The 25,040-nt window shown below is 34.8% G+C and overlaps 2 protein-coding genes and 2 pseudogenes across 4 annotated transcripts; all 4 read left to right on the top strand.

Annotated features, from left to right (window-relative positions):
- Positions 1 to 761: 761 nt before the first annotated feature.
- LOC102670245 (uncharacterized) lies at positions 762 to 9,020 on the top strand (annotated as a pseudogene).
- Positions 8,161 to 11,038, top strand: LOC102669088 (uncharacterized; annotated as a pseudogene).
- Positions 11,039 to 11,711: 673 nt separating this feature from the next.
- LOC100807738 (protein SUPPRESSOR OF GENE SILENCING 3) lies at positions 11,712 to 16,811 on the top strand. Its single transcript, XM_003525112.5, has 6 exons — positions 11,712 to 11,854; positions 12,678 to 13,730; positions 14,089 to 14,386; positions 14,539 to 14,783; positions 15,509 to 15,666; positions 15,952 to 16,811. Exons 1-6 carry the CDS (start codon positions 11,768 to 11,770, stop codon positions 16,172 to 16,174), a joined length of 2,064 nt encoding a protein of 687 aa, XP_003525160.2. The 5' UTR covers positions 11,712 to 11,767; the 3' UTR covers positions 16,175 to 16,811.
- A 544-nt stretch (positions 16,812 to 17,355) lies between these two features.
- On the top strand, positions 17,356 to 20,159 carry LOC100807211 (VQ motif-containing protein 31). 3 transcript variants are annotated; one of them, XM_003525111.5, is made up of 3 exons: positions 17,356 to 17,496; positions 17,577 to 17,661; positions 19,409 to 20,159. In XM_003525111.5, the coding sequence occupies exon 3, from the start codon at positions 19,411 to 19,413 to the stop codon at positions 19,969 to 19,971; it is 561 nt and encodes a 186-aa protein (XP_003525159.1). In that variant the 5' UTR covers positions 17,356 to 17,496; positions 17,577 to 17,661; positions 19,409 to 19,410; the 3' UTR covers positions 19,972 to 20,159. The 3 variants fall into 3 exon arrangements, with proteins under 3 accessions (XP_003525159.1, XP_006580372.1, XP_006580373.1); XM_006580309.4 differs by having other exon boundaries at positions 17,358 to 17,496; positions 19,368 to 20,159; XM_006580310.4 differs by lacking the exons at positions 17,356 to 17,496; positions 17,577 to 17,661 and adding an exon at positions 17,705 to 17,836 and having other exon boundaries at positions 19,368 to 20,159.
- The last annotated feature ends 4,881 nt before the right edge of the window (positions 20,160 to 25,040 follow it).

The following is a 25,040-nucleotide window of genomic DNA, read 5'->3' as shown; positions in this document are numbered from 1 at the left end:
CTGCTAAATGTTTTTAACCTTTTTTTCTTTTTTAGCAACCCAGAAATAAGGCTAGAACATAATGTACATTTTTACTGAATCTATAACATTTGCTGATTCAATTAATCAAAGATAATCATGATAAACTCGATAAACAGCGGAAGGAAATGGCTATCACTGCTCCACTTCACATGTTCAAAACAAAAATAATGTTGTTTCTCTTCATTTTGAATTTGCCGATTGACTTGACTTTTGGTCACTAAGAACAAGCTTTTTAATTAGATGAGTGAAAAGCAATCATTCTAACGTAATTTTTAGATGGGGGGGAATCTTTGCAGTTTGCACAACTAGTCAACACAACCACTCAACAATGCCTTGTTTGGTAAGAAATAATGGAAGTATATTAATGCATGTACTTAATTAACTAATTAAACCAAAAACTTATATAACATTATAACCTAGACATATGCAGTACGCCATATTACTTCTTTATCCTTTAAAATAGTTGGCACACAGGATAACAAGTAAAATTCCATTTCAAGACTGTTGATGAATTAAATTAATTCGGTTTAAATAAACAGTTTAATTCCATTTTTTTATTTTAACATATAGTCATAGATAGAACAAATAAGGCAAAAAAAAAAAAAACCTTTATAATTGCACAATTTCTATTTTAAAAATCTGCACTCAATTACTTGAAGCATGTTTGAGACAAAAGTAATTTCATGGATGAATTAAGACTCTGTTTATTTTATTTTTATCTGTATTGAAACTCCAAAAGCATGCTTTCATCTATTTTTGGTAGAAGTTTGCACACTGCCCCCGAGTTGCATGGGACAGTAGTTTTGATGGCAAGTGACAAATGATTCCTCGCGTCGATTGCTTTCAGCATTGAAATCCAAATAATTTCAATTTGATGATGTACTGTATACACGGATTCTTTGGTGGTGCTAGCTAGGTGGCTACAGTTCTAACATTAATAATGCTCGATACTTTTGTTCATAAAGTGGAAGATGAAGCAAACACTCAATTGATATGTTCAGTGGTGTTTCCATCTTTTGAAAAGTTTGAACTTCGAAGTTTCACACTCAAAACATGAAAAATCTTTTGGTTGAAAGAAGTAAATAAGCTTTGCAATTTCGACATTTTCTCTTGGAAAGGGCCCATGAGACAATCATATCGTATTATATTAATCTATGTTTTGTCCTCATTTTATTTCTACCAACCTGGACAGATCACTAGCCTCCACGCTATTAAAAAAGTTGAAGACATTTTACAATAACAGATAAGAGCTGTGAAAAAAGAATAAATTAATTAGTTGCGTTTTTTAATCTCTTTAATATGAAATAATGTACAGTTTTAATCTTTTAAAAAACCGAGTTAATTAAATTTCTTTATTTTTAAAATTGATTAAATTTGTTTATTTTTGTTACATTTAAAACTTCAAAAGTCTTATTTTGCATATAAATATTTGGAAGTTTATGATGAATTTGAAATATGAAATAGTTTTAAAATTTTCAAAATAAAATAATAATAAGATCTTAAAAAATATTAGATTTTTTTTTTTTGTGTGTGGATTTGAAGTTTGAATTGTAGTTTTCTCTCACCATGATCGGCCCCGATTCCAATCACAGGAGAGCCTTCTCTCAACAAGAAGCTCACAACTATATTCTTAGTCTGTGTCCATTTTAAATCCTTCCGTGTCCCTCTCCTTTCCTCCACCCAAAACGCCACCGTTTCGCCCTGCGGCTCCCTCGATCGGCCACTGTCCCCGCGACCGGCGCGTGAGCAAGCGCCACTGCCAAGTCCTCTTCGACGCTTCCCTCCGCAAGCTCTACATCCTCAACGGCGTTCTTCCGCACGGCCACGGCGACTCCACCGCCACGTGTCGCCTCGTCCACGAGTTCAGAAAAAGGGCGATGATTTCATTTCATGGCAATGGCGACGACGGCGACGGCGTTGCGCTTCTTCGAGAAGCCTCCAACGGGGTTCTAGTGAACGGCGTCGAGATTCAAAAGGGAAAGGCGGTGTAGTTTTCGGTTGGAGATAGGGTTTCACTGGCTTGTGGGAACGAGAAGGGTTCGTGTGGGGTTGGGAACGAAATTGAGTTTGTTGTTGAGAGAATTGACTTCGAAGAGTGTGGTGGTGAAATTGATGGGTTAAAAACATTCGCGGGACACTCGCAGAGTGGGAAGGGGAATAAGAGGGTTTTTGCTGTGACGGCTAATGATCCGAGGTATGAGGGTGTTGTTGGGAGAGCAAGGTTTCTTCAAGATAGGTGCAGAGATATATTGCTTAGTAACGATCCCGTGTCGCGCATTCTGCGCGATGAATCGAAGTGTGCCCCTGGCAATGCTGAAGTGCAATCAAATTTGGAATTGATTGGTGAAAGTAAAGTGAAGAATTTGGATCCCAAAGCGGTTGCTGACGAGGTTCCTAATACGGTGAGAGTGTTAGATTCTGTAGGGAAGGATAATTGTAATCCTCCTTCTGTTGGTGGTGATTGGTGGCAGGGAACAATTGGTGGTGGCGGCTGCAATTATCCGCCGCCTGGCAAGAAGTTTTATCTGAATCGCCTTGAATTTATGGACCACAACTCCTCGGTGTGTCATCTGTCGATATCTCTCCTTGAACTTATTCATCCCGTGGAAAGTGTTTCGAGGATGTTTATTGCAACGTTTACCAGCGACATAAAATGGCGTGACTGCCCAAAATTTTCAATGTACTGTTTTCCTTCCACAGTGCTCTTTCTTCAGACCATGTTGTATCTTTACTTGTGTTTATATGTTTTACAATCCTAACCGAGGTGTCTTGTTAGGTTCTTGACATATTGCAAGGTGCCTTCATCTACCAGTTACAATTGCATGCCACAATACTGAGATGTTGTAGTTCAAAACCTGATGACGGAGTATTTATGCCTTACCAGGATTATCCTAACCTAGTTGTCGTGTGATTTTTTTTTTAATCTTCTTTTTAAACATCTTTTTGGAGGGTGGGGGAGATATGCAGATTAAATCATGCCCTTACCATACGCCACTTTATTTTTCCTATTTGTGAATGTACTTTCTTGTTGGATATTACGTGTCCTCAATTCCCTGAAACCATAATAGCATTTGGTAATAACTGCAAGAGACAGGGGATTGCTTGCCATCATCCAAAGTTGATTGTTTTGCAAAGAAAAGATAGTATTCAAATTGTTATTACATCGGCTAATTTGGTGGAAAAGCAGGTGTTCTATGAACCAAACTTCTAGTTATTAACATTCAGTTTTGGAGGCCACTTCACTCGATTAAGTTAACTTATATGATACTTCAGTTCAGTATAAAAACATTGTAACTCTTAGCATTATACTTGTAAAATGGTTATCTGTAAGACATCAACTGCAATTGCCTTAGTGTCCCTAATATAAACTTTGAAGCCTATAATAGCAACATTTGTATCATCAGGTTATATTTATGTAAATTAGCATTTCTATAGGTACCTTAAGTCATGCTTATAGTAGGTTTACAACTATTATATGATTCTATGTTTGTATGTCATTAACATGGCAAAACTGTTGATCAATTTTCATGGTTATGTAGGGGAACAGTGTGACTAACACTATATGGTGACAAGATTTCCCTCATGCCACTTCTGTTGATTTTGCATCACTTTTCCCAAAAATTGGCAATGCTGACATTCATCAAGGCTCAAACTGTGGGGACAAGTTCAAATTTTGGGAGGACAGATGGATGGGCGGGGAGGTTTCGTTGATTGCAAGATACCCTAGGTTGTATGTTATATCTTCACAACAAAACCATATCATACAACACATGGGGGTCTTCCGAGATAAAGGGTGGGAATGGGATTTTAGATGGAGGAGACCATTATTCGATAATGAAATAGACATGGCGGTATCATTTCTAAGGGAGGTCGAAGGCCACAGAATTCAGCCTCAGCAAGGTGACCAGTGGGTGTGGAAGGCGGATCCAAGTGGGCAGTACACGGCCAAATCTGCTTATGGTGTCCTATGGGGGGAGATGTTCGAGGAGCAGCAAGATGGAGTTTTCGAGGAGTTGTGGAAGCTTAAGCTTCCCTCTAAAATCACCATATTCGCATGGAGACTAATCAGAGATAGGCTACCAACAAGATCAAATCTGCGAAGGAAGCAAATTGAGGTAGACGATCCAAGATGTCCATTCTGCAGATCAGCCGAGGAGAGCGCAGCCCATCTATTCTTTCATTGCAGTAGGATAGCTCCTGTATGGTGGGAATCATTGTCGTGGGTGAATTTGTTAGGGGTTTTCCCAAATCATCCAAGGCAACACTTCCTTCAACATATATATGGAGTGACAGCGGGAATGAGAGCTAGTAGATGGAAATGGTGGTGGCTAGCACTGACATGGACCATTTGGAAGCAAAGGAATAACATGATCTTTTCTAATGGGACATTCAATGCTAACAAAATACTGGATGAAGCAATCTTCTTAATATGGACATGGCTCACACATCTGGAGAAGGATTTTAGTATTCATTACAATCAGTGGTCTTCTAATATCAGGGCAGCTTTTTCTAACAGCGATGTATAGCGTTCTTAAGTAAAGGATTGTACTAATTTTAATCATTTTCTCAGTTGGTGGTTCTGAGAACTCTAATCTTGGGACCAACACTGAGAAGTTTCTTGTACCTTTTAGTACCCCTGGTACTTCAATTAATATACATATTATTTTTGCTGATAAAAAAAATAAAAGGCTCAAACTGTGACTTCACTGCTCAGTTGGCTGGGTTTATGGCATCTCTTGTTATTGATGTACCCAGCCAGGCTCACTGGATTACTCAGCTTACAAAATATGACTTTGGAGGTCAACAGGACATCTTGTTACTTCAGTACCTGGAATTCACTTTTATAGAACTTCTGTTCTGTCAGAATCTTTTGAGGCTTCTCCTGTAAGTACTCAAGTATGTCATGCAGAGATATTGCTGTTTGCAGTGCTGGGGTTGGCTTCCCTTGCCACTGCCTCTGTATTTATTTTTGGATATAAACTAACATACTTTTGTGCTTTTAAATTTAATATTTGCAAACTGTATCAAGTGTTGTTAAATAGTGGCTATGGCCCTGCCATGGTGGATTTTTTGCCAACTGCCGTAGGCAATTTGTGAAGGAAGTCTGGCCATGGTGACGCCATAAGGCGCAATGGCATGTTTATGTGGTGGAATTTCAGCCTTCTGCCATGTTCCGCAGCCATCCGTTATTGATAACTGATGTATTCACCTAGCTTGAGTTAGAATAATATACCCCGAAACCTGACTTGTGGTTAAGGTATGCTAGTAGAATATCTTAGCTTTCATGTTAAATTCCAGCAATAATATCGTCAGCCAGGTAATCATTTGGTGGCTTAGGTGAAGCCACTTCTCCTCTGTTTCTGGATTCTTTGACTGCTATTTATACTCTTGTAGATGCTAATTCCTGTGCATTTTCTTTATCGGGTTTGAAGTTTCTTGGTTCAGTTGTGGCATCTGTGGTTGGTTTGAGCCATCTTTTCCGCACTGTGGCAGACTCAAATAGTGCAAGACTAAAAGAATTCTTTCCTCGGAAAGTCTTGTAAGAATGTTTATCGGAAGTTGGAGATTGTTTTAAGAAGAAATCCAATTATTTCTGTTGATGAAAATGCTGTTAGTGTTCTTGTTCCCAACCCAGTTCAAACTTTTGAGGGAGGTAAATACTAAGTTGCTTGAGAATTCTTTTTGCACCATGTACATTGGATTCCCCATTCATGTCATGATTTTCAAATTTATATTTTATTTCCATTATTTTTAATGTGTTTGGACTCACAGTTATATTGTTGTTTTGGACTTACGCTGCAAGAGCCAACCTCATCTAGCAGGATAAGGCTTTTGTTGTTGTTTTGAACTAACAGTTAGATTTTTCAGGCTATCCATAACGGTAATAATATCTATTGTTATTTGTCCCTTTCTGTAGATTGTGTTCAACTTGGTTTTCTGCCTAGAAACGTAGCAAAATGGGTTTCTCCTCTTTGGGATGCCAGATTCTTCACGTTTTCTGGATGTTTGTCCAAAAGAGGCACTTACAGCTGCCTTAGGAGAAAGCTGCAATAAAGTACAACTATTTCTAAATTTGTCAGAGGTGTGTTGGATGTGTCTTCTATAGGATGACCTGTTATGTGACTTTGCAAGGGCATCATTTTAAAGATATGTCAAAGATGATGCAACCCGAACAAATTGTGGCGTTTTGCTCACTCATTGCTTCAATTCAAAGATGTTATGGCCTTTGGAGATTACAAGAGATAAATGGTGCCAGACCAGGAAGTTCTTTTTGCATTGACTGTGTTAAGATGTTCCACACTAGCTAGGAATTTGGTCAAAATGCCCCTTATAAGACTTTGACGACTCTTTCCCCTTGAGCCAACTTTTGGAATTGAGTTAGGCTTAACTCATTTCTAATATGGTATGGGAGCCTATCTAATCTCTGTGGTAGGCTGCCTGCAAATTTCCAAACCTGTAAATTTAACGGTTCAGATGTTTTGGATGTCCAGTCTTGGGTGTATATTAAGATGTCTCATATTGGCTAGAAATATGGCCAAAATACTCCTTATAAGGCTGCTGCAATCCCCCCTCCCCCTTGAGCTACTTATTTCTAATAGATTGAAATAGTCACACTTTGTTTATTGTTGAAATTAAGGTTATGTTTGATTCCTTGTTTTAGTTTTGTTATCTTTAAGTAGCACTCTTGATACTGCATGCGAATGAATAGATTTATGCTAAAATATTTTTTGAAAAACTCAGTTATGAATAGTTATTGTTACTTTCTGTACTAGGTTCTAAATCAATACAGATGGCCTGAATCATTCAAGTCTGAAATTATATACAGTAAGTGCCCATTTTGAATATTATTGAGTACAATGGCAACCTTTCTTCATTACAGGTTAAAATCAACAAGCTGACCTCATTCTTTTTTCCTCCTTTTGGACTATATATTGTTTGATACCTTTTCTGTCTATCAGGTGCATCTTCTATTGGTTCATCTGCCAATTCAAAATTTCTTGCTGATTTTTCATCTTCTGTTAGGAAGAAATCATTGCAACATTTTGATTCATAAGAGTCTGATCCCAAAGAAATTTGAAGGCCTTTGCTCTTACGTTATATTTCCTTGAAAAGTTTTACATCTTTTCTGCAAGATGCATGATTTGTTGAAATTATGTTTATTATTTAATTCAATAATTTATTATGCCTTGGCAGTGGGGCTGCTGGAATGCTAGCGAAGAACTGAAGAATCCTTCTGTTAGGATTATATTCCCCACTATTGAGAGAGTGAAGAATGCTTATAATGGGATTTTGCCTTCAAGATATATTCTTTGTTTCACAGAGGTAATATGATTTTCTTATCAGCTTTTAATGAATGAATTAGATGTGTCAGGGAATATATATATATATATTAAGCTAGATTCTTGGGTACCCTTTATTTTCGTGATTGTGCTGGTTCCCTTAGTAGGTTGTGGTCAATATTTTGTCAAATGTCTCACTTAATTGAAATAAGAAAACAAAAATAATGTATTATATTTATGTTTTCAAATAACAAATAAGCAGATATTGACCATTAATTGTTTAGGTGTTATCACCAGTACCCTCATTATTAAAAAAAGGGTTCCAGAGAAATGTCTTTTAAGATAATTCTGCATGATGGAGACAAGGACAAATTTGAGTTTTTAAAGTAACAGGATCACATGGAGAGAGAGGCACACACTCTTGCAAAGATTGCATGGGACAATTTGTAGGTCCCTATTTAGGATGTCCATCTCTCTTAACATGTGGAAAACACATTTTCAAAGGGTTATTTTAAAGGAATATATCGAGTCAGCAAATACCCCCCAAAAGCCATTTCAATTTAAAAAACAAATTTGTTTGTTAGTTTTGAAATCTGTTTGGCATCACAGATGTGAATCTCATTTAGCTTGTGACTCTTGTATTAGTATTGAAATTTAATTTTAGAAATTCTTTTCAAAATTATCTTAGGAAGGTGAAGTTTTGACATTGTACATAGATGTAATTATGTGGACAATGCATAGCTGATTCTCTACTTTTGGACAGAAAACATGGCAAAGGTTGAAGACTTAAAATATACTTCATGATGCCATCCCTCATACACATGAAAGAATAGGTCATCCAATGCATATCAAGGTAACTAACTTTATACTGATTTATATTTTATACTCATGTATGTATTCTTGTTATGGAAACTATACTCAAAAGTTAGTTGCTGTATTTTTAGGGACACGCTAGCAAAAAAACATGGTAAAATGTGCAAAAAAAAACTTAGTAGTAAAATTCACAAAATGAAGATAATTGGGTAGTAAAATGTGCAATTAAGCTTTATTTATTTTCGTTTAGTTACATGGAGTGTAATATTTAATATGCTAGTTCTTTTACTCCTGCTGTAATAATTATCAATGTTCTGGAGGCTCCCCACCATTTTTTGTCATATATTGTAAGTGCACATGTTCTGTGTTTTTCTCTCCGAACACGATACTCATGTTTCTAAGGAAAAGGACAGTATCCAAATCTGTCTGTAGGATGAACTTTTGTCATTTCTTTGTTTATGCTTTCCATCTCACAATTGTGTAGTTAATTAATGAGTCGTTGTTGATGCAATTTTACTCTGTGTGAGCATGGTTTCAAAGGACCCAGATATGAACTGTATTAGTGTATTCATTCATATGATTGTCACTGAGTTGCTTCTGTAATCTATGCCCCTTATAATATATATAGGATTTGACTTGGGTGATTAGCTTATCAATTACTAAATGGTGGGAATCTCAAACTTGGGTGCGATCCTTGGGGGTGTCCCCAATTAACACAAGACAACACTTTTTGCAGCATGTACATGGGATGCCAGGATCGACAAGGTATAATAGATGGAAGACTTGGTGGATAGCCCTAACTTGGTCTATATGGAAGCATAGGAATCAGGTCATCTTCCAGAATGCACAATTCAATGGAATCAAGCTGCTGGAGGATGCTGTGTTTTTGCACTGGACGTGGCTTAGAGCTATGGAGAAAGATTTTTCTATGCACTATAACCAGTGGTCTAGCAACCTAATAGATGGTTTTTGTAATTAGGAAACAAAAACCTGTGGGGCAAGGTGTTGTACTTGTTGTTGAGAATTCTGGATTGATCAGACTGATACACAGCCTGATTCCTTATATCCAGTAGCCTATCTATAACTATAATGTATCTTTAATACCTCTGGTACTTTTATCTAATAAAATCTACTTTTGCTGTCCAAAATAAAAAATAAAAAAATTAGTAAATGAATCTGTGCTTTCCTTCCCACATCACAAATGTATGTTTCGAGTGATTTGATTGAAAATGGTTTGCTCAGGTGATGCGTAGATGCTCCTGGTCTGGGAGGGATGCACCTTCTATTGGTTAGGTATACTGTGGGTCTCATAATTTTAGTGCTGCTGCCTGGGGGCGACAAATTTCAAATCCATTTAGGACAAAGGATGATGGACCTAAAAAAGAGGATCCTTCTGTGAATTATGGGTTTCATATTTGCAATTATGAACTTGGGATTATATTTACTTTTCCTCCTACAGAAAATAATGGTTGTCCCGAAGTTAAGAGCCCAAAATTAGAAGATATAACTCTGCCGTTTGTTGTGCCTGCTCCTAGATATAGATCTTGTGACGGCCAGCTACAAACCAGGCTTTGAGGGAGGTTATGGTTGAACTTGCTGAGCGAGAGAAGGAGAAACATACAGAAGAAGAAATGAAAGATGAGAATGATGAAGAGGAATATGTTGAGCTTCCAGAAGAACTGGAAGCAACCAATTATGTTGAACAGGAGAAGGAAGATGAGAAAGCATATGCTGATATACTCTGGAGTCAGGTTGATTCGTTCCAGAGCAGTTGAACTTCTGCAAGGAGCAATATTAGGAGCAGGAATAAGTGATTATGGAGCTGTCAATAGGACTATTTATACACGATTGTTCAGGTAAAAAATAGATTGCAAAAGGGACTGTATTTGTGTTAGGGTACTTGTGTAAATCTGGCTTCGGGTCATAAAATGCAGGTGTCACTTGGAAATTAAACAGAAATAGTGGCACATATTCAACTTGTGAGGATGTGAAGACTTATCCTGAGATATTAGGATTAAAGAGTGGAGCCAATGACCTTTCCTGAAAAAGTGATTAGGAACACTCATCAAGGTTGATTTACATTTGGAGCAGAAAGTGGTATTTCAGACCTCTTGTGGTTCAGCCCATTTTAGACTTGGTGGAGTACTGATACCATTCTATAGCCTCAGGTCCCTATCCTAGTTGCTTGGGTTCCACCTCAATGCGAGTTTCTTAATGAAAGATATTAGGAAGGTAGATTGAAGGACCTACTGTAGCATTTTCCCATAGTTTAAGGATTCAGTTAGAGTGAAAGTGGTGGCTACAATCATGCAATAGCTCCAACAGTGAAAACTATGCAATAACCCCAAGAAGTACAAGGTGTAGGACCTATCATAATTAGATGATAAAAATTATGTAAATTCTAGGTTATGTGGGTTTGTCAGCGTGTAACATTATTCTTATCTGCTAAGATCTTGATACTTTGGAAACGTGCGATTTGACAAGAGGCTGTTGCTTTGATTTCTCCGGCTGTTAAATGGATTCCAGGTTGGCCTTAAGGATCCCAAAATGAATAGACTAATAACAGCAATACCATTCTGTTGTCCAACTAGGGTTGGAACTTGTAAAAACTTAACCTGCAAAATCTTTGGCAGCATCAGCATGCTACGTTGGACCAGTAAGGCTTTATGTTGTTTAGCATTAATATTGGATTCCAAGACATTCTTTGCCGGTAAACTTCAAAAGGATGCGACCGCCTCTTATATTGCAAGATCAATTGGTGGGTATTCCGATTTATGATGCAGCGGAGACAAATGAATGTTGTATTGTTGGAGTCAGTTGACTGCATTATGTAACCATTTTTTTAAAATAGTTTATGTAACCATTCTATTCTTTGAAGGTTTATGTAACCATTCATGGTAGTGTTTGCTTCCATTTTTTTTTAATTGTTAAGATATGCACGAATCACGGGCGAATAAAATGTATATATGATCACTGATTAATGGTATTTGTTGTGTCAAATGTAATTGATTTCCTAAATTTTAATAATTTTCCAATTGTATGAGACATTGGTTGATATTTACATTTTAGTTATGTTGTAAACAGGTAATAAATAGTTAACAGATAATATAAATAATAATAAGAAACAAATAGTGATTATCTTTTTTCATTAAGTATAATATGTAACAGATAACTATTTTTTTTCTTTTTTACAATAGCATAATGAATCCTAGCGTGTTCATTATTAATTTACGTTAGTTATCTAAAAAACAATAAAAATCTCATTAATTTTAAAAAAAATATAAATTTAAGATAAATTTAATAATACTGTTAATTACATTAATTCCATAAAAGAAGACTGAATGAGTATATAATGAGAAAGCGGGTAAAGGAAGATAGATAGATTTCGTAGCAGTAATAGATGATTCGGTGTTGTAAAATGATTCACACTAGTTGTAATGGTTGTGTCTTAATAAAGTTCTTTATGATAAAGATTAATTATAATTTCTGACGAAAATAACTTGGTACTAATATTAAGATTTTTTATATATATAAAAAAAAAAAAGATGATTCGGTGGATCGGACAGCGTTGAAATTTAAGACGCGTGTGAAAATTGACAAAAAATGAAATTTGATAAAAATTTCAAGTCCGAAAATACAACAAATGAGAGAAAATGCCAAGTCAACTTAAAGTTCACTTAGCTATCAGCCCTTTCGTTTTGCTTCACACAACAGCCGGCGATCGCCTTCGGATCTCTGAGGTACCAAGTTCTTTGTTCCTCTCCAACATTCTCTTACTCTCTCTTCTTAGATTTCAGTCTTGTACTTCTATTTGTACTAATTTCTATATAGTATCGAATTTAAGCATAAAGGGAAAGATTCTCATTCATTATACATACACGTAATTTCTATACAGAGACCAGACAGGCATAACTACCTGACCCAAAACTGTCTAACCAACTAACAGAGAAACTAGCTAACTAAATATTACCAAAAATAGGCTTTGTGCAATTAATTAGAGAAAATAGCCTTTTCATTAACAGATTAAAGCATATTTATACCGTTATTTAATTACAAATGATTAAATTTATTGACTTTTATTAAACTCAATTCATTATTGACTATATTTGGATATATCATTATCCTGTAATATTATACGTGATATCATGCTTTGGGTTTTGCATTTTTTGGTCCTTAATATTTCTTTATCTTACGTGAAAAATATCACGACTTTTTTTTCTTTTTTCTTTTGAGAAACGTTGAGTTTCCACGTTACGTGATGAGGTCATTTAGAGAATCTCTAAACTCTAAAGGGAACTAACCATGATAACTTGAAAGTAACAAACATATGTGGTAATATATGATAATACTAGGAAACTTAATTAAGTTGAAGACGAATGAAAAGTTTGTTTGAGCATCATGTATTTTATATTAGTATTGTTTATATGCTATATTAAATAATAGAATGTTAAATTTTGATGTGGAAAGCTTTTTATGCCAACCCTCAATCATTTGTTTGGTGATTCTTTATGAATATTATGGATTCTCTGTTTTTGTGTTTGACAAACAAAAATTGTGATCCAGAAAAGGAATTCAAAAAGAGGGTGTGAGAGACCTTTCACTATGGCAGACATTGGTGATTCTTCTTCCAAAGGGAAAAATGTATTGGAATCTCTTCCAAAAATTGAGCAATTAACTCAAGGTGTTGCTGATGTTAACATAGAGTCAGGACAAGATGATGGTGAATGGGTGGTATATGCAAAGAAGTCCAAGAATAGAGCCCGAAGCACAACTGTTAAACCATGGAGTCCTCCGGTTCATAATTCTAGACCCACTGGAAATACAAAGATGGCTCACAAGCCAGTTACTCGGAATGATGGAGGAGTTGGAAGGGCTTCTGGGAGTGGAAATCCTTGGCAGTCCCAAAATGCTAACTTCAAGAGACCTGCTGGCAGAGGAAATGGAAGGCCACAGTTAACTGCAAGTGAATCTGAAAGCAGCAATAATGTGACTTCTAATCCAGTCATTCGACCTCCCCTCGAGCATGGGTGGAATTGGCAATCTATATCTGGCTCCAAGCAGTCCAAGAGTGTTGATGATAGCCTGGTGAAGGGTGAAATTACAGAAGAGTCCCCTATGAAGAATGATAGTGTTGATGATGAAGGGGATGAAGAGGAAGGGTTTGATGCTATGGAAGATACGGATGATGATCTAATGAGTGATGATTATGATTCTGATACTAGTCAAAAGAGCCACGAGACTCGTAAGAAGAGCAAATGGTTTAAGGATTTCTTTGAGAACTTGGATGGCCTATCTATCGAAAAGATCAATGAACCGGAAAGGCAGTGGCACTGTACAGCTTGTCGAGGTGGTCCCGGTGCTATTGATTGGTACAGAGGACTGCAGCCTCTGATTACTCATGCCAAAACAAAGGGGTCAAAAAGGGTGAAGATCCATAGGGAGTTTGCTGAGCTTTTGGAAGAGGAACTGCGCAAAAGGGGCTCTGCAGTAATTCCACCTGGGGAAGTATTTGGTAAGTGGAAAGGTTTAAAAGATGAGGAGAAAGATCATGAAATAGTTTGGCCTCCGATGGTTGTCATTCAGAATACAAGGCTTGAACAGGATGAAAATGATAAGGTATGAGTATTTTTTTTTCTTTTTTGCATCAAATGATGAATAATTAGTGATAATAAAAAAAAAACTTCGTACCCCATTGCCCGGAGGCTCTTCGCTATGCGAAGGTATGGGGGAGGGATGTTGTACGCAGCCTTACCCTTGCATATGCAAAGAGGCTGTTTCCGGATTCGAACCCATGACCAACAAGTCACCAAGGCACAACTTTACCGCTGCACCAGGGTTCGCCCTCTGAATAATTAGTGATAATAATAGTATTATTTTATTATAACCTTTCGTGTTAATGTAGCAAAATATTCTTAAATTTCCTGAACTATTTCTGGATTTTGTGTTAAATTCTTATTTTCTTCTTTGTATGTAGTGGCTAGGTATGGGTAACCAGGAGCTTCTTAATTATTTTAGCGCATATGATGCTGTGAAAGCTCGACACGCTTATGGCCCCCAGGGTCATCGGGGGTTGAGCGTTTTGATATTTGAAGCATCAGCTATAGGTTATCTTGAGGCTGAGCGTCTACACAAGCACTTTGCAGAACAAGGAACTGACCGAGATGCTTGGTTTAGTCACCACCGTAGATTATTTCTCCCTGGTGGCCGGCGACAGCTCTATGGATACATGGCAATAAAAGAAGACCTGGACTTTTTCAACAGACATTGCCAAGGTTCCTATTTCTCTTCCTTTTTCAGTCCTTTTCCTTCCTGTGCTGCTGGTTGTTTGATGTGATCTGGTTGCGTGTTAACAAAGCCAGTTCTATGGAGAAAGTATATTGACTTGTATTTTGGGGGTAACTTTTTAATCTGAAATTGTGTATAGGTAAATCTAGACTCAAATATGACATGAGATCATACCAGGAGATGGTTGTAAACCAACTTCGGCAAATGAATGAGGACAACCAGCTGCTTATTTATTTGAAGGACAGGGATGCCAAAAAACAAAAACAAACAAAAGCTCTTGAAGAATCTTTGGGTATAGTGACTGAGAAGCTGCGAAGGACAATGGAAGAAAATCGCATTGTGAGGTTGAGAACTAAAATGCAACATGAAGAGAACAAGGAAGAGGTAATACTAACAGTTGACAGTGACAAACTTGTGGCTTTGATTGTGGCATGTACTTTTAGCTGTTGATAGATGAGTTTTGGATGTGCTTCGGAATGAATTGTTTCATTGAAAGGTGTTAGCTGTAATTTATATTTTTATAGTACAATTGCTGAAGTTTCGTTAGTATGTATAAGCTAAACTTCTCACATTTTCCTTCAGTATAATAATGGGCCTTTGTGTCAAAAGAACTTCAGTATAACCTGTCAAATTAGAGGAGCAAGGAAGAAGAGATCTTCTTTGGCTATTTGATCTATGTGCCTTCTCTCTCATAATAAATCATTGAGCAATGTAATGAAATTCCTAGAATTCTTTAGTAAAACAACTGATATTCTTAATTCTTGTAATGATTTAGTAAATGGTGGTTGCTACTGTTTTGTTGTGGAGTCTGTTGCATACTTTCCGTGACCCACCCAGTTTTCCAGATCAGTTTGTGTTGATTAATGAATTGATCCAATAGCTTTTCTACTGAGTGCCCTGATAATTTCATGTGATTCATAGTTAGTTAGCTCTTTTCTAGCTATCTGAAAAATAATTTATTCTTTCAGACAGATGATTTCAATCCCAATTTGCTTTCCCTTCTGGTTATTCCTTATCAATATTTCACTAATATTTTTTTCTAGGTTATGAAATATTTCTTCTTTTTCTTGCTATTTTTTCTGACCATTGGAACTTTGTCTCAATGAAAGATGTACATGCAAGAAGAATTTTTTAAGGAACAGATCAGAATCATTCATGATTCAAGGGCTGCAAAGGAAGAAGAGTTTGAGAGGATGCAGCAGGAGAAACGAGAGAAGGTGAAGCCGTCAAGTACTAGCCCTTTAAATGAAGAGGAAGGGAGAGTTAAGTAAGCACTTTACATTCCTTGAGGTTATATGTTAGATTCAGTTGAAGTGTTGGACTAATCCCTATAATTATTTATTCACATCTGGTGGCATGCTAGTATGTTGTAATTTTTGGGAAACACAATATCAAAGAAACCTAAATTCACGATAGTCTAACAAATTAATATTTTGAGAAGAGATGTATATACATTTATAGAAACACTGTAGTCCAGTTGTTTTGGTTGTGCACTCGTGCTATTTAAATTTTTCATTGGCCTATGATAAATTTTCATTTCTTTGGATGATAGGGTGGACGAATATCTAAAATTTGTTGAGTTTCAAGATAAAGAAATGGAAAACTTTGTTGCTGAAGAGGAGAAACTCCGTCAAGCTCATAAAGACAATGTTGATGCAATGACGCGGAGGCACTGGGAGGAAAAGGTGCAGTTGGAGGAAAGGTTTAATGAGGAGCTAGCCAAGCTCATGGAAAAGTATTCCCTATCTCACCCAGAAAAGTCCAATGGTATCTGATGACAGTGTGTTGCACATCGCAGACAAAAAGATAAATACAGCATTATAAACAGAAGATAAATGGATAGAGTGATTGTTCTAAGTTGAAGACCCTCAGATATCTGCACTTTTGTACTTGAATACAAGGACATGCCTAGAGAATGGAGATAGAAAGCTTGCTAAAATACAAATGACATTGCTTATTTTCTCCTTTGGTATTAGTGGCTTGAACTTTTGATGTAATTGCTTTTATGCAAATTTTTTGAATAGCAGCAATTTGGATGGAGTGAAATACACCACTTTAGGTTATCTCTGGCTTTGGTGAATCGTATGAATGGAAGCCTGATAGCTCTGCTGTAAGAGAAGTGTTAGCGACACACTCCCTAACACACTTCCTATTATTATTAGTGAAAATTTATTGGAAATTACAAAGTTTGAGTGAAACTCATTAAATAGTTAAGACTTACCAATAAATTTCAGTCACTAATAAGTGTGTTAAGTATGTTGTTAACATTTTTCTTACTGTATTCATCTGTGAAGCCTGCTTCTGTATTCATCTGTCAAGCCTGCCTCTGTTGCTTCAAAACTCAAAAGGCCTGAATTCAACGTTGTAATAAATATTGAATTTTGTTTTTATAGGGGTTAATATTTATGTTTATCCTTGTGTTCACTTGTCCGTTCGCCCCATGGTTATGTTTTTCAAACTTTGAGGTAATAGGTTTAGTTGCCTTTAAATGTAACTGTGATTTATACCCGCATTTTTTCCCTTGCAAAGTAAGTTCCTCGTGAATGAAGCAACATTTGTTCACGCAACCAGACAAAAGATACCAATTCTGGTACTATGCATAAGACCGTTTTAACCATTTTATATAAAAAAGAAAAAGATATTTAGATGATTTTGATAAAGGTATTAAACTTAGAAACAATCTACATAATTTTTCTGGATTTTATTTAAATTATTGGGATTCTTTTTACCTATTTAACCAAATGCATTTTTTATGTACAAAAAAAAAAACTAATGCAACTTTATTTATGGGTATTTTTGTAAAAATAAAAATCAAACCATTTAAGAAGGAATCTTATAAAAATAATGGTAACGTTTAAGTGCCCAAACAAAATATAATGTGATGCTAGTTGCATATCAGATTACAGCACGAAATTTTTTTATATTTTTTTCTTTTCCAATGTGAATTGTTTCATGTTTTTTTTCTTCTTACCAAAGTTGTGGTTTAGATGTAGCTGGTAACCTTTTTAAGGTGAATTGGGCAGATAACATTCCAAACAAATGGTTCTATTCAGACGGTGGTGGTTATTGGTTGCTAGGTGGCTGTTATCTAAAAAAGGTAAAAATCCACAAGTTGTCTCTCTCTTTGGAATCATTGTTTTTCTTTGAATATGAATTAAGCCAATCCATTTTTGGCAGTAACTAGGAGGAAAGTGATACGGTACATTGCCCTTTACAACAGGTAGTTGATGTGGCAAAGCTAACGGTAGGACTGCTTTATGAGGTCAGAAATTCTCTGTCCCAACCAGAAATCGTTAACTACACTCAGTCTCTCCCTCCCTTTTGACACTTTTTATTCTTCCTCTTCCTTTTCCTTTCTTTCTCAACTTGTTTTCTTCTTTGGATATTAAGATACAATAACGCAGCTGCATTGTTTACCAACCATCAAACCATCCTAGGTAGGCTAGGCTAGAACCTGTTCTTGTCATTTTAGTTTCCAAGTTTCTTAATTATGGCTTTCTGGAAGTTTGACATGTTATAGTTTTGATTCTGGTCAGCTTTGTTAATTGTTATAACAACAAAGAATTTGAATTTGTGTGATTTTGTATAGATAGAAAGCCCTTTTCCCTTGAATACCGCACAAAATAGAAACAGTGTGACTGAATATTGGTTTCCGTTGCTAGTTTGTGTTAGTTTCTGCTTCATTTCTAGCAATTTCATGGTTCAATTTTTTTTTATCGAATTTGTATCAAAAGAGAAAATAGAAGACAAATTTTTTATTGGACAAAACTTGTAGTTTCTTAGGCGTTTTGGTGTTGTTCTCCAACTAGAATTAAGTTTCACCTCGAGAACTTGTGCAAACTATTGATGTGAAACTTCAATTCTAATTAAAACACGTAAGAATTGTATCTAAGTTTTCTCCTTTTTGATCAGGTCGAGTTCTGTTTTCAATCCATCCTTAATGTTTGCTCAAACTTCAGCTGAATAGGATTATAATAGTTTTACGATGAGCTGAAATTTTATGGAGCATTTTTTTTCAAGCTGGAGCCGTAGAGAAATTAAATCATTGCACGCACATAATTTTAAAAAAAAATAACATTATTTCGAGGTAAAAAAAAAAGGCTTAAAAGTTGGTCTGTGCTCCCTGGCTAAATTTATGAGTTATCAATTTCAGTCAATAAATGAGAGATCAGAGAGTCAATGAGAAACAGGTAATAGACAGTTAGGCATAAAGTGTTTTGAGCTGCAAAATCTCATCCACATCCTATTAAAAGAAAAACACAATTCACCATTTTCTTGACCTGTTGGGTCAATAAATGCCAACCCTCCACCAAGAACATTATTGAGGGACATTTGTATGTAGTGGAGATTCACATACATGTCCCGTGTTTATGGACACTACTTGTGAGAAATCCTCTTAATCTAACTTGTTAGCCATACCCCATTCTCAGAATTATTTGATATGACATGCTTTGGGCAGGACAGAGAACATTTGGCCTTTTCATTCCGAAAGGAGATGTGGGTCATCATGAGTCACCAAATTATTTAAGTTCGCATTTGTTCACAGCCCTCAGCTACAATAGGTCTATCCATGGTTCTCTAATCATATACTATATAACTTCTTCGTTTAGCTTCTTTTTTCATAAGATAAAACTCTTTGCTAAAGTGGCTTTTTGTTTTCTTTTTTGGCTGAGATTGCGAATCTTCTGCCAATAACTATTGATCAAAACATACCATATGAATGATATTTAATTTATCAGTTTCATGTGTTATACCGTGGATCATTTTGTATCTGATTTCCACCTTCTCTTGGATGCAAGTTTGCTTACAATTTGAGTTTAATTTACAGGCATGCACTGTCAATGTAATCATTATGCAGTCAACAAATTAAAAATCATTCTTATTCTGACAGTTTGTGATTGGATGACAGAGTAAATTGCATATATTATTTATTCTTAAGATGATCATCAATCATGATCAATATTGCAGGTGATATGCTAAGTGATTGTAAATCTGATTGTCAAATGTAGTGATGAGAATGGAGAAGCCACCAATCTATGGTGCAGCATCAGATTGCAAACCACTAACCACCTTTGTTCAGACAAACTCAGATGCATTCAGGGAAGTAGTACAACGTTTAACAGGTCCCTCGGAAGCAAGTGCAGCAAAAGAAGGAGATGCAAAAAAGGTTGCAACTATGAAAAGGACAACCTCAAAACTCCATGAGAGAAGGAAATACATGAAGCCAAAAGTTGAGATTGTTAAACCCACTTTTAATTATAAAACAGGTGCATGTTTGTCACCCTCTAAGTCAAGAAGTTCTAGCTTTCCTCCAAGCCCTGGATCAGGGAGTTCAAGCCTTCTTCCAAGCCCCACCACCCCTTCAACATTGTTCTCTCTGTTGAAAATTTTGGAAGATGAAAAGAAACAAGAGTCAGTGATGCCTGAAGTGAACAAAGAAGAAGAAGAGAAAGCTATCAAAGAGAGGAGATTTTATTTGCATCCATCTCCAAGGGCTAAACCAGGCTACACTGAGCCAGAATTGCTTAATTTGTTTCCTCTGGCATCTCCTAATGCAAGTGAGAAAGTATAATTTTGACCATCTGTGACATGATACTCTTTTATGTTCAGCATGATTAATCATATACCAACGTATGGGAGGCAAGTACTTCGAGTAAGTGAAAATATGTAATGTATGCCTCCTATTTATTTATTTATTTATTTATTACCAATTTGTAACACATGCTATTTTAAGGAGAGTTACTTTAGTTCTATCTTCACTTCAAGGTTCCAGAACAATTGCTCATATAGTTTTTTTTATTGTAAAAAAAATATTATAATAATTAGAACTTAGAAGTCATATTAAATGATAAAACTTAGCTACAATATCTTAGATATGTTTTATATTGATTTAAAATTAAATTAGAGTTTATTTTGGTAATTAACGCTGATATTTAATGTAGTCTTTTATTAAATTAATTATCAAGGAAAAACTTCAAATAGTAATGGAATAATAATAACAATAATAATAATCAAGTATTAAACAAATATGAAAACAAGGCTCTTTCTTACTAATTTGCAAAAAAAAAAATATCTAAGTTCTACTTCTCCTCGGATTTTATTTGAAATGTTTAAATTTTTTGGGTCCTTTTAATGAGTGTCATGAGAATATTAATTGAGGAATTAATAGAAAAAAAGGTGTATTAAAAATACATAAAAGATATATTGAAGATTACAACGAAGTATGTTGATAGCATTATCATATACTTTTAAGGACACTCCGTTTAACTTACGGATTGAGCATATTAGGACTATGTAATGTGAAGGTCTGTTTAAATACGAATTTTTTTCATCCAATTTATTTAACCCGTGAGTTATAAAGTTGAAGTAAAACAAATACAAGTAATAAAAAAAAAGTAAAACAATTATAGGACCAACAAGTAGACTATTTTATTTAAATACGAACCATTATTTGTTGATTTGGTATCCTAATTGGCTTAGTTGGGCCTGGACTGAGGCCCATATCCGTTTTTGGTTATCAAGGCCCATATATTAATAAAAATTTAAAACCCAACCTAAATATCTTTATAAAAGATCCATCAAGAACAGCGCATACTTTGAGTTTCGAATTTGTGGTACTTTCTTTCAAAAAAGGCACTTTATCCTAAAACCGTGTTTGGCACATTTTATTTTTCTTTTGGATTTTTTTTTTGTTTGCAACAGTTGCAATTCTATTCTCGCCTTCTGACAGTCAACCACAAATTCCATAGCAGCTGTTCTAGGAAAATACATTGGTTTGTTAGGTGGCTCTCTACCATTTAATTTAATGTTTTTCTTTGAGGTCAAATAATTATAACTAAATGATGAGAAATGTTATAAGCTCGTATCATGGAAGATAACATTGACCATGTTGTGGGTATTGCAAACAAATTAGGTTTTATCACTGTCTGAATGAAACTGAACAATGAAGTTGGTAAGTAATATAGACTATAGAGTGAAGTGAACCAAAAATCCATAACGAGCATATGTTGCCATGTTATCATTAACCATCATTATGACAATAGATCAACCTAATTTTGTTAATTCAGTGAAGAATTACTCTAAATATAATCAAACTAATTTTGACAATCTATTGTTGCTTGTACAAAATGGTTGGATTTGTTTTTGGAGTTTATTTTTTTTCTATGTGGTTTGTTATCTTCTCTGTTTTTAGTGAAAATGGATGGGAGGTGGGTTCTGTTTCTTCATTGGATTTTTATTTTGAGAAGAAATTAATAATAGAATTTCCGTTTTGACTTTGGCAGCGTTGTTCTCCCTTTTTCTTAATTGGAATAGAATTCTCTACACAGTTAGCCAGTCTGATGTAATATTGGTTCTTTACTCTTCTTTTTTTTTTTATTTCATGTCCATGTGAATCTTTTATGTTTATAACAAATATGTGGCTATGTGTTATCTGATGACACTAAGCTCATAATTATATCCATGATATTATGTACCATTACTTGAACTCTCTTATAATGTATGGTAGTTTAGAAAATATTTATTGCCTTTGGGTCTCCCCGAAGCATAAGTGGTTGGTTTATCATCATTATTCACATTACTCAAGGTTAATGATGCTTGATATGGCTCTGATTTTTATCACATGTCTGTAATTCTACTTGTGTCTGTTTATGCCGACAGTCAATCATGTGTAGCTAAGAAAATTTCACAAAAGGTTGAAGGACAATTGTCAAAATCTCAGAATTTCTTCTGTGCTAGCATGTTAGCTTTCTCACACCATCTTTTTGCTAAATGTAAATGCAGGGGTACAGGGGCTATATTGATAAAGATTTACACCTTACTTAAATCGAATTACAAGTTTCAAGCCAACAATTTTCAATGATTGATTATGACAGCTGAATATCCCTTTGAGCATTAATTTACTTTGGACTAGATCTAGAAAGCATTTCCTTTAGTAGTTTGGGATTTCATATTTATATTCATATGTAGGCTCTATCTAAGTATTTAGGTGATACAAACTATCAACTAGCTGTAAGAGATAGTAACTTGGTAGGCATTTTTAACACATGGTTTTGTGGAAGTTATCTGTGTGCTCACTGCTTAAGAAATCATTGTTATGCCTTCTACAATTGATGAGAACAATGGATTGGGGGTTTGCTGCAAGCATGTTATTTAAATATTCTTGGTCTTCAAGCCATCAGTTGTAGTTAAACTTAGATAGTACTATGATAAAACTACACTTGGGTACTTCATGATTATTATAATAATATTCGAAATAAGTGAACAATTGAATATTTATTTCTCTAATAATTTCTACACAGGGAAAAAATATATAAGCCGACTAACTCTAACTTAGTAATTACAAGCACAAAATATGTTGATTTGGTATCCTAATTATATAAATAAAGTAAACTAATTATAGCTTTTTTTAATTTCATCTAATCACAGCTAATAATGAAGAGAAACTACTCTAGTGATCGAGAGCTGAGATGAGAGAAGGACAAGAATGCCTATAAAGCATAGCAGGAGCTGCAGAGTAGTGTTAATGATGTTTACATTGATGACTCACACTATATAATAGGAGTGATGGACTCTTTTGGGTTATTTTTACCAACTTTTAACTAAAATGGATTCTTCTTAAAATAAATTATTGGTATGGGTCTGTTTTCATCAAAGTTCATGATCAAGTTGATAATTTGAGAACCTATCCGGTCAGCAAAAAGGATGAAACAATAATTATAAATAGTTATTTTGTACTTGATCATGCTCGTTACACTAAAGATACAATAAATTGAATTTGTTGGATGATCACTTTAAAGGAAGTAGCAATTTGAAATTACTGATTTATTATGTCAAAATAAAGTAACAATTTGAAATGACTGGTTTATCACGTCAGCATTCAACAAAGGGTTTGCATATATAATTCAAATGTCAGGACCCACACACAATCTAGTTGTTATTGCTCAAAATGGAACTAAACAAATTGTTATTTTGATGTTAAGTATAATATTGTTTTCACGTATTTTTTTTCACGTGACAAACCTGTAGTTTTGAATTACTATTTTGTTTTGACATAACAAACTAAAAATTTTGAATTGCTACTTCTTTTAAAGTGGTCATCCAACAAATCCAATTTGTTGTGTCTTTAGCAAATTGTAATGAGCACGAGAAAGGTGGAACAACTGGTTAAAATTATTGTTTCATTATTTTTGCTTACTGTTAGATTCTGAAGTTATAAATTTGATCATGGACTTTAGTCAAAATAGAACATATTAGTAATTTATTTTAGAAAGAAACTATTTTGAATAAATAAAAAATTGTAAAAGTGACCCAAAAGGTCAACCGTTCACACAAATTCTTCTGTTATAAACTATAAAAACTGAAATAACAAAAAAAAATAGAATTTAGTTTTTTTAGTCAAAATTAAGTTTATTCTTTAAAGCATGTTCGAGTAAAAATGAAAATATAAGAGTGTGTTTGAATTATATTTTCAGAAAATGCTTTTAGTTTTCAAAATGCAACTAAATAAGGTTGCTCATATAGTTATATAATTGGTGAAGGATGGTGCAAGACACAAAGCAAAGGATAAATAGGATGGAAATAAAAGAAGACGAGAAAACATTTTTTGGCTGTTTATATTTTTTAGTTTTTAAAATGCTACTTTTATAAATTATTTTCAAAACATAATAGATTTTGGATGAGAAATTAATTAGTGTAGTCTGTGTAGAGTGTAGACTTGTTTTAGAAAACAATTTTAAAAGCAAAAAATTGATATTGGAATCAAGCAGACCATAAATATGTAACTTTTGTATTTGGTTTTGAGGTTTTATACAAAGTTTTATAATAAACTTATTTTTGAGATAACAAAAATTATAAACATAAATCAGTTTTGTTCAAATTCATATATAATTAAAATTAACTACAAATTTAAGATAATCCAAAATTAAATCTGAAAGGCTCACAACATTACACACTATGCAAATTCATGATGAAAACGTCATTATTTCCTATCAACCAAATGGAAGGAGTAGAGTAGATTAAGTTTTTCAAATGGATAAAGCATTGAAATATATTTTTTAAGGACTGAAGAGCCTTAATCACTGCGAAGAAAATACCTTGATAAAGAATCTACATGGCATCACGATTATTTTTCGCCTTTTTTTTTTATTCAGGAAGCTTACTGCCTCCAAGAGAAACAAAAGCACGGAGATTTTAATTCTCTAATTTATGTTTGGGTGGAAATTAGGGAAAGTGGGTGTCCCACAGCATTTGTAACAAGTCATTTTCTTCTTTCAGGTGATACATCATTCATTGATGATGACAACCACTGCTAGTGAAAGAAGGTAATGATTGTATACCAATCCTTTCCAGTCTCATCCTATCTTAATCGATAGTAGTTTCTTAATCTCCTTGAACTAAGCATTTGTTTCAGTAATCTTAAAAAGAATTTTAGTTTTATTACACTTTTGATGTAAAAATTTAAGTCATTAAGCTAATGGGCCAATGACATGATACCTTGTAGGGAAAAAATGACATGATACCTTCTTTCTAAACGGGTATACAAAAACTATTGTGGGGGTTTATTAGCTTAGTAATCAATGCCTAACAACTACCACAGTCTAATCAATCACCTGTCCATGAGATGAATCAGCTATAATTGAG

The sequence above is a fragment of the Glycine max genome, chromosome 5 (genome assembly GCF_000004515.6).
Source record: "Glycine max cultivar Williams 82 chromosome 5, Glycine_max_v4.0, whole genome shotgun sequence".
In the NCBI taxonomy this organism is placed as follows: Eukaryota; Viridiplantae; Streptophyta; class Magnoliopsida; order Fabales; family Fabaceae; genus Glycine; species Glycine max.
The sequence above is the reverse complement of the archived record's forward strand: the minus strand, read 5'-3'. Positions and strand labels throughout refer to the sequence as shown.

Coding starts and splice junctions, on each gene's coding strand:
- LOC100807738 (XM_003525112.5), top strand. CDS start 11,768: ATGCCAAGTCAACTTAAAGTTCACTTAGCTATCAGCCCTTTCGTTTTG. Junction 11,855..12,677: donor ATCGCCTTCGGATCTCTGAG/GTACCAAGTTCT, acceptor ATTGTGATCCAG/AAAAGGAATTCAAAAAGAGG. Junction 14,784..15,508: donor ATGAAGAGAACAAGGAAGAG/GTAATACTAACA, acceptor TCTCAATGAAAG/ATGTACATGCAAGAAGAATT.
- LOC100807211 (XM_003525111.5), top strand. CDS start 19,411: ATGAGAATGGAGAAGCCACCAATCTATGGTGCAGCATCAGATTGCAAA.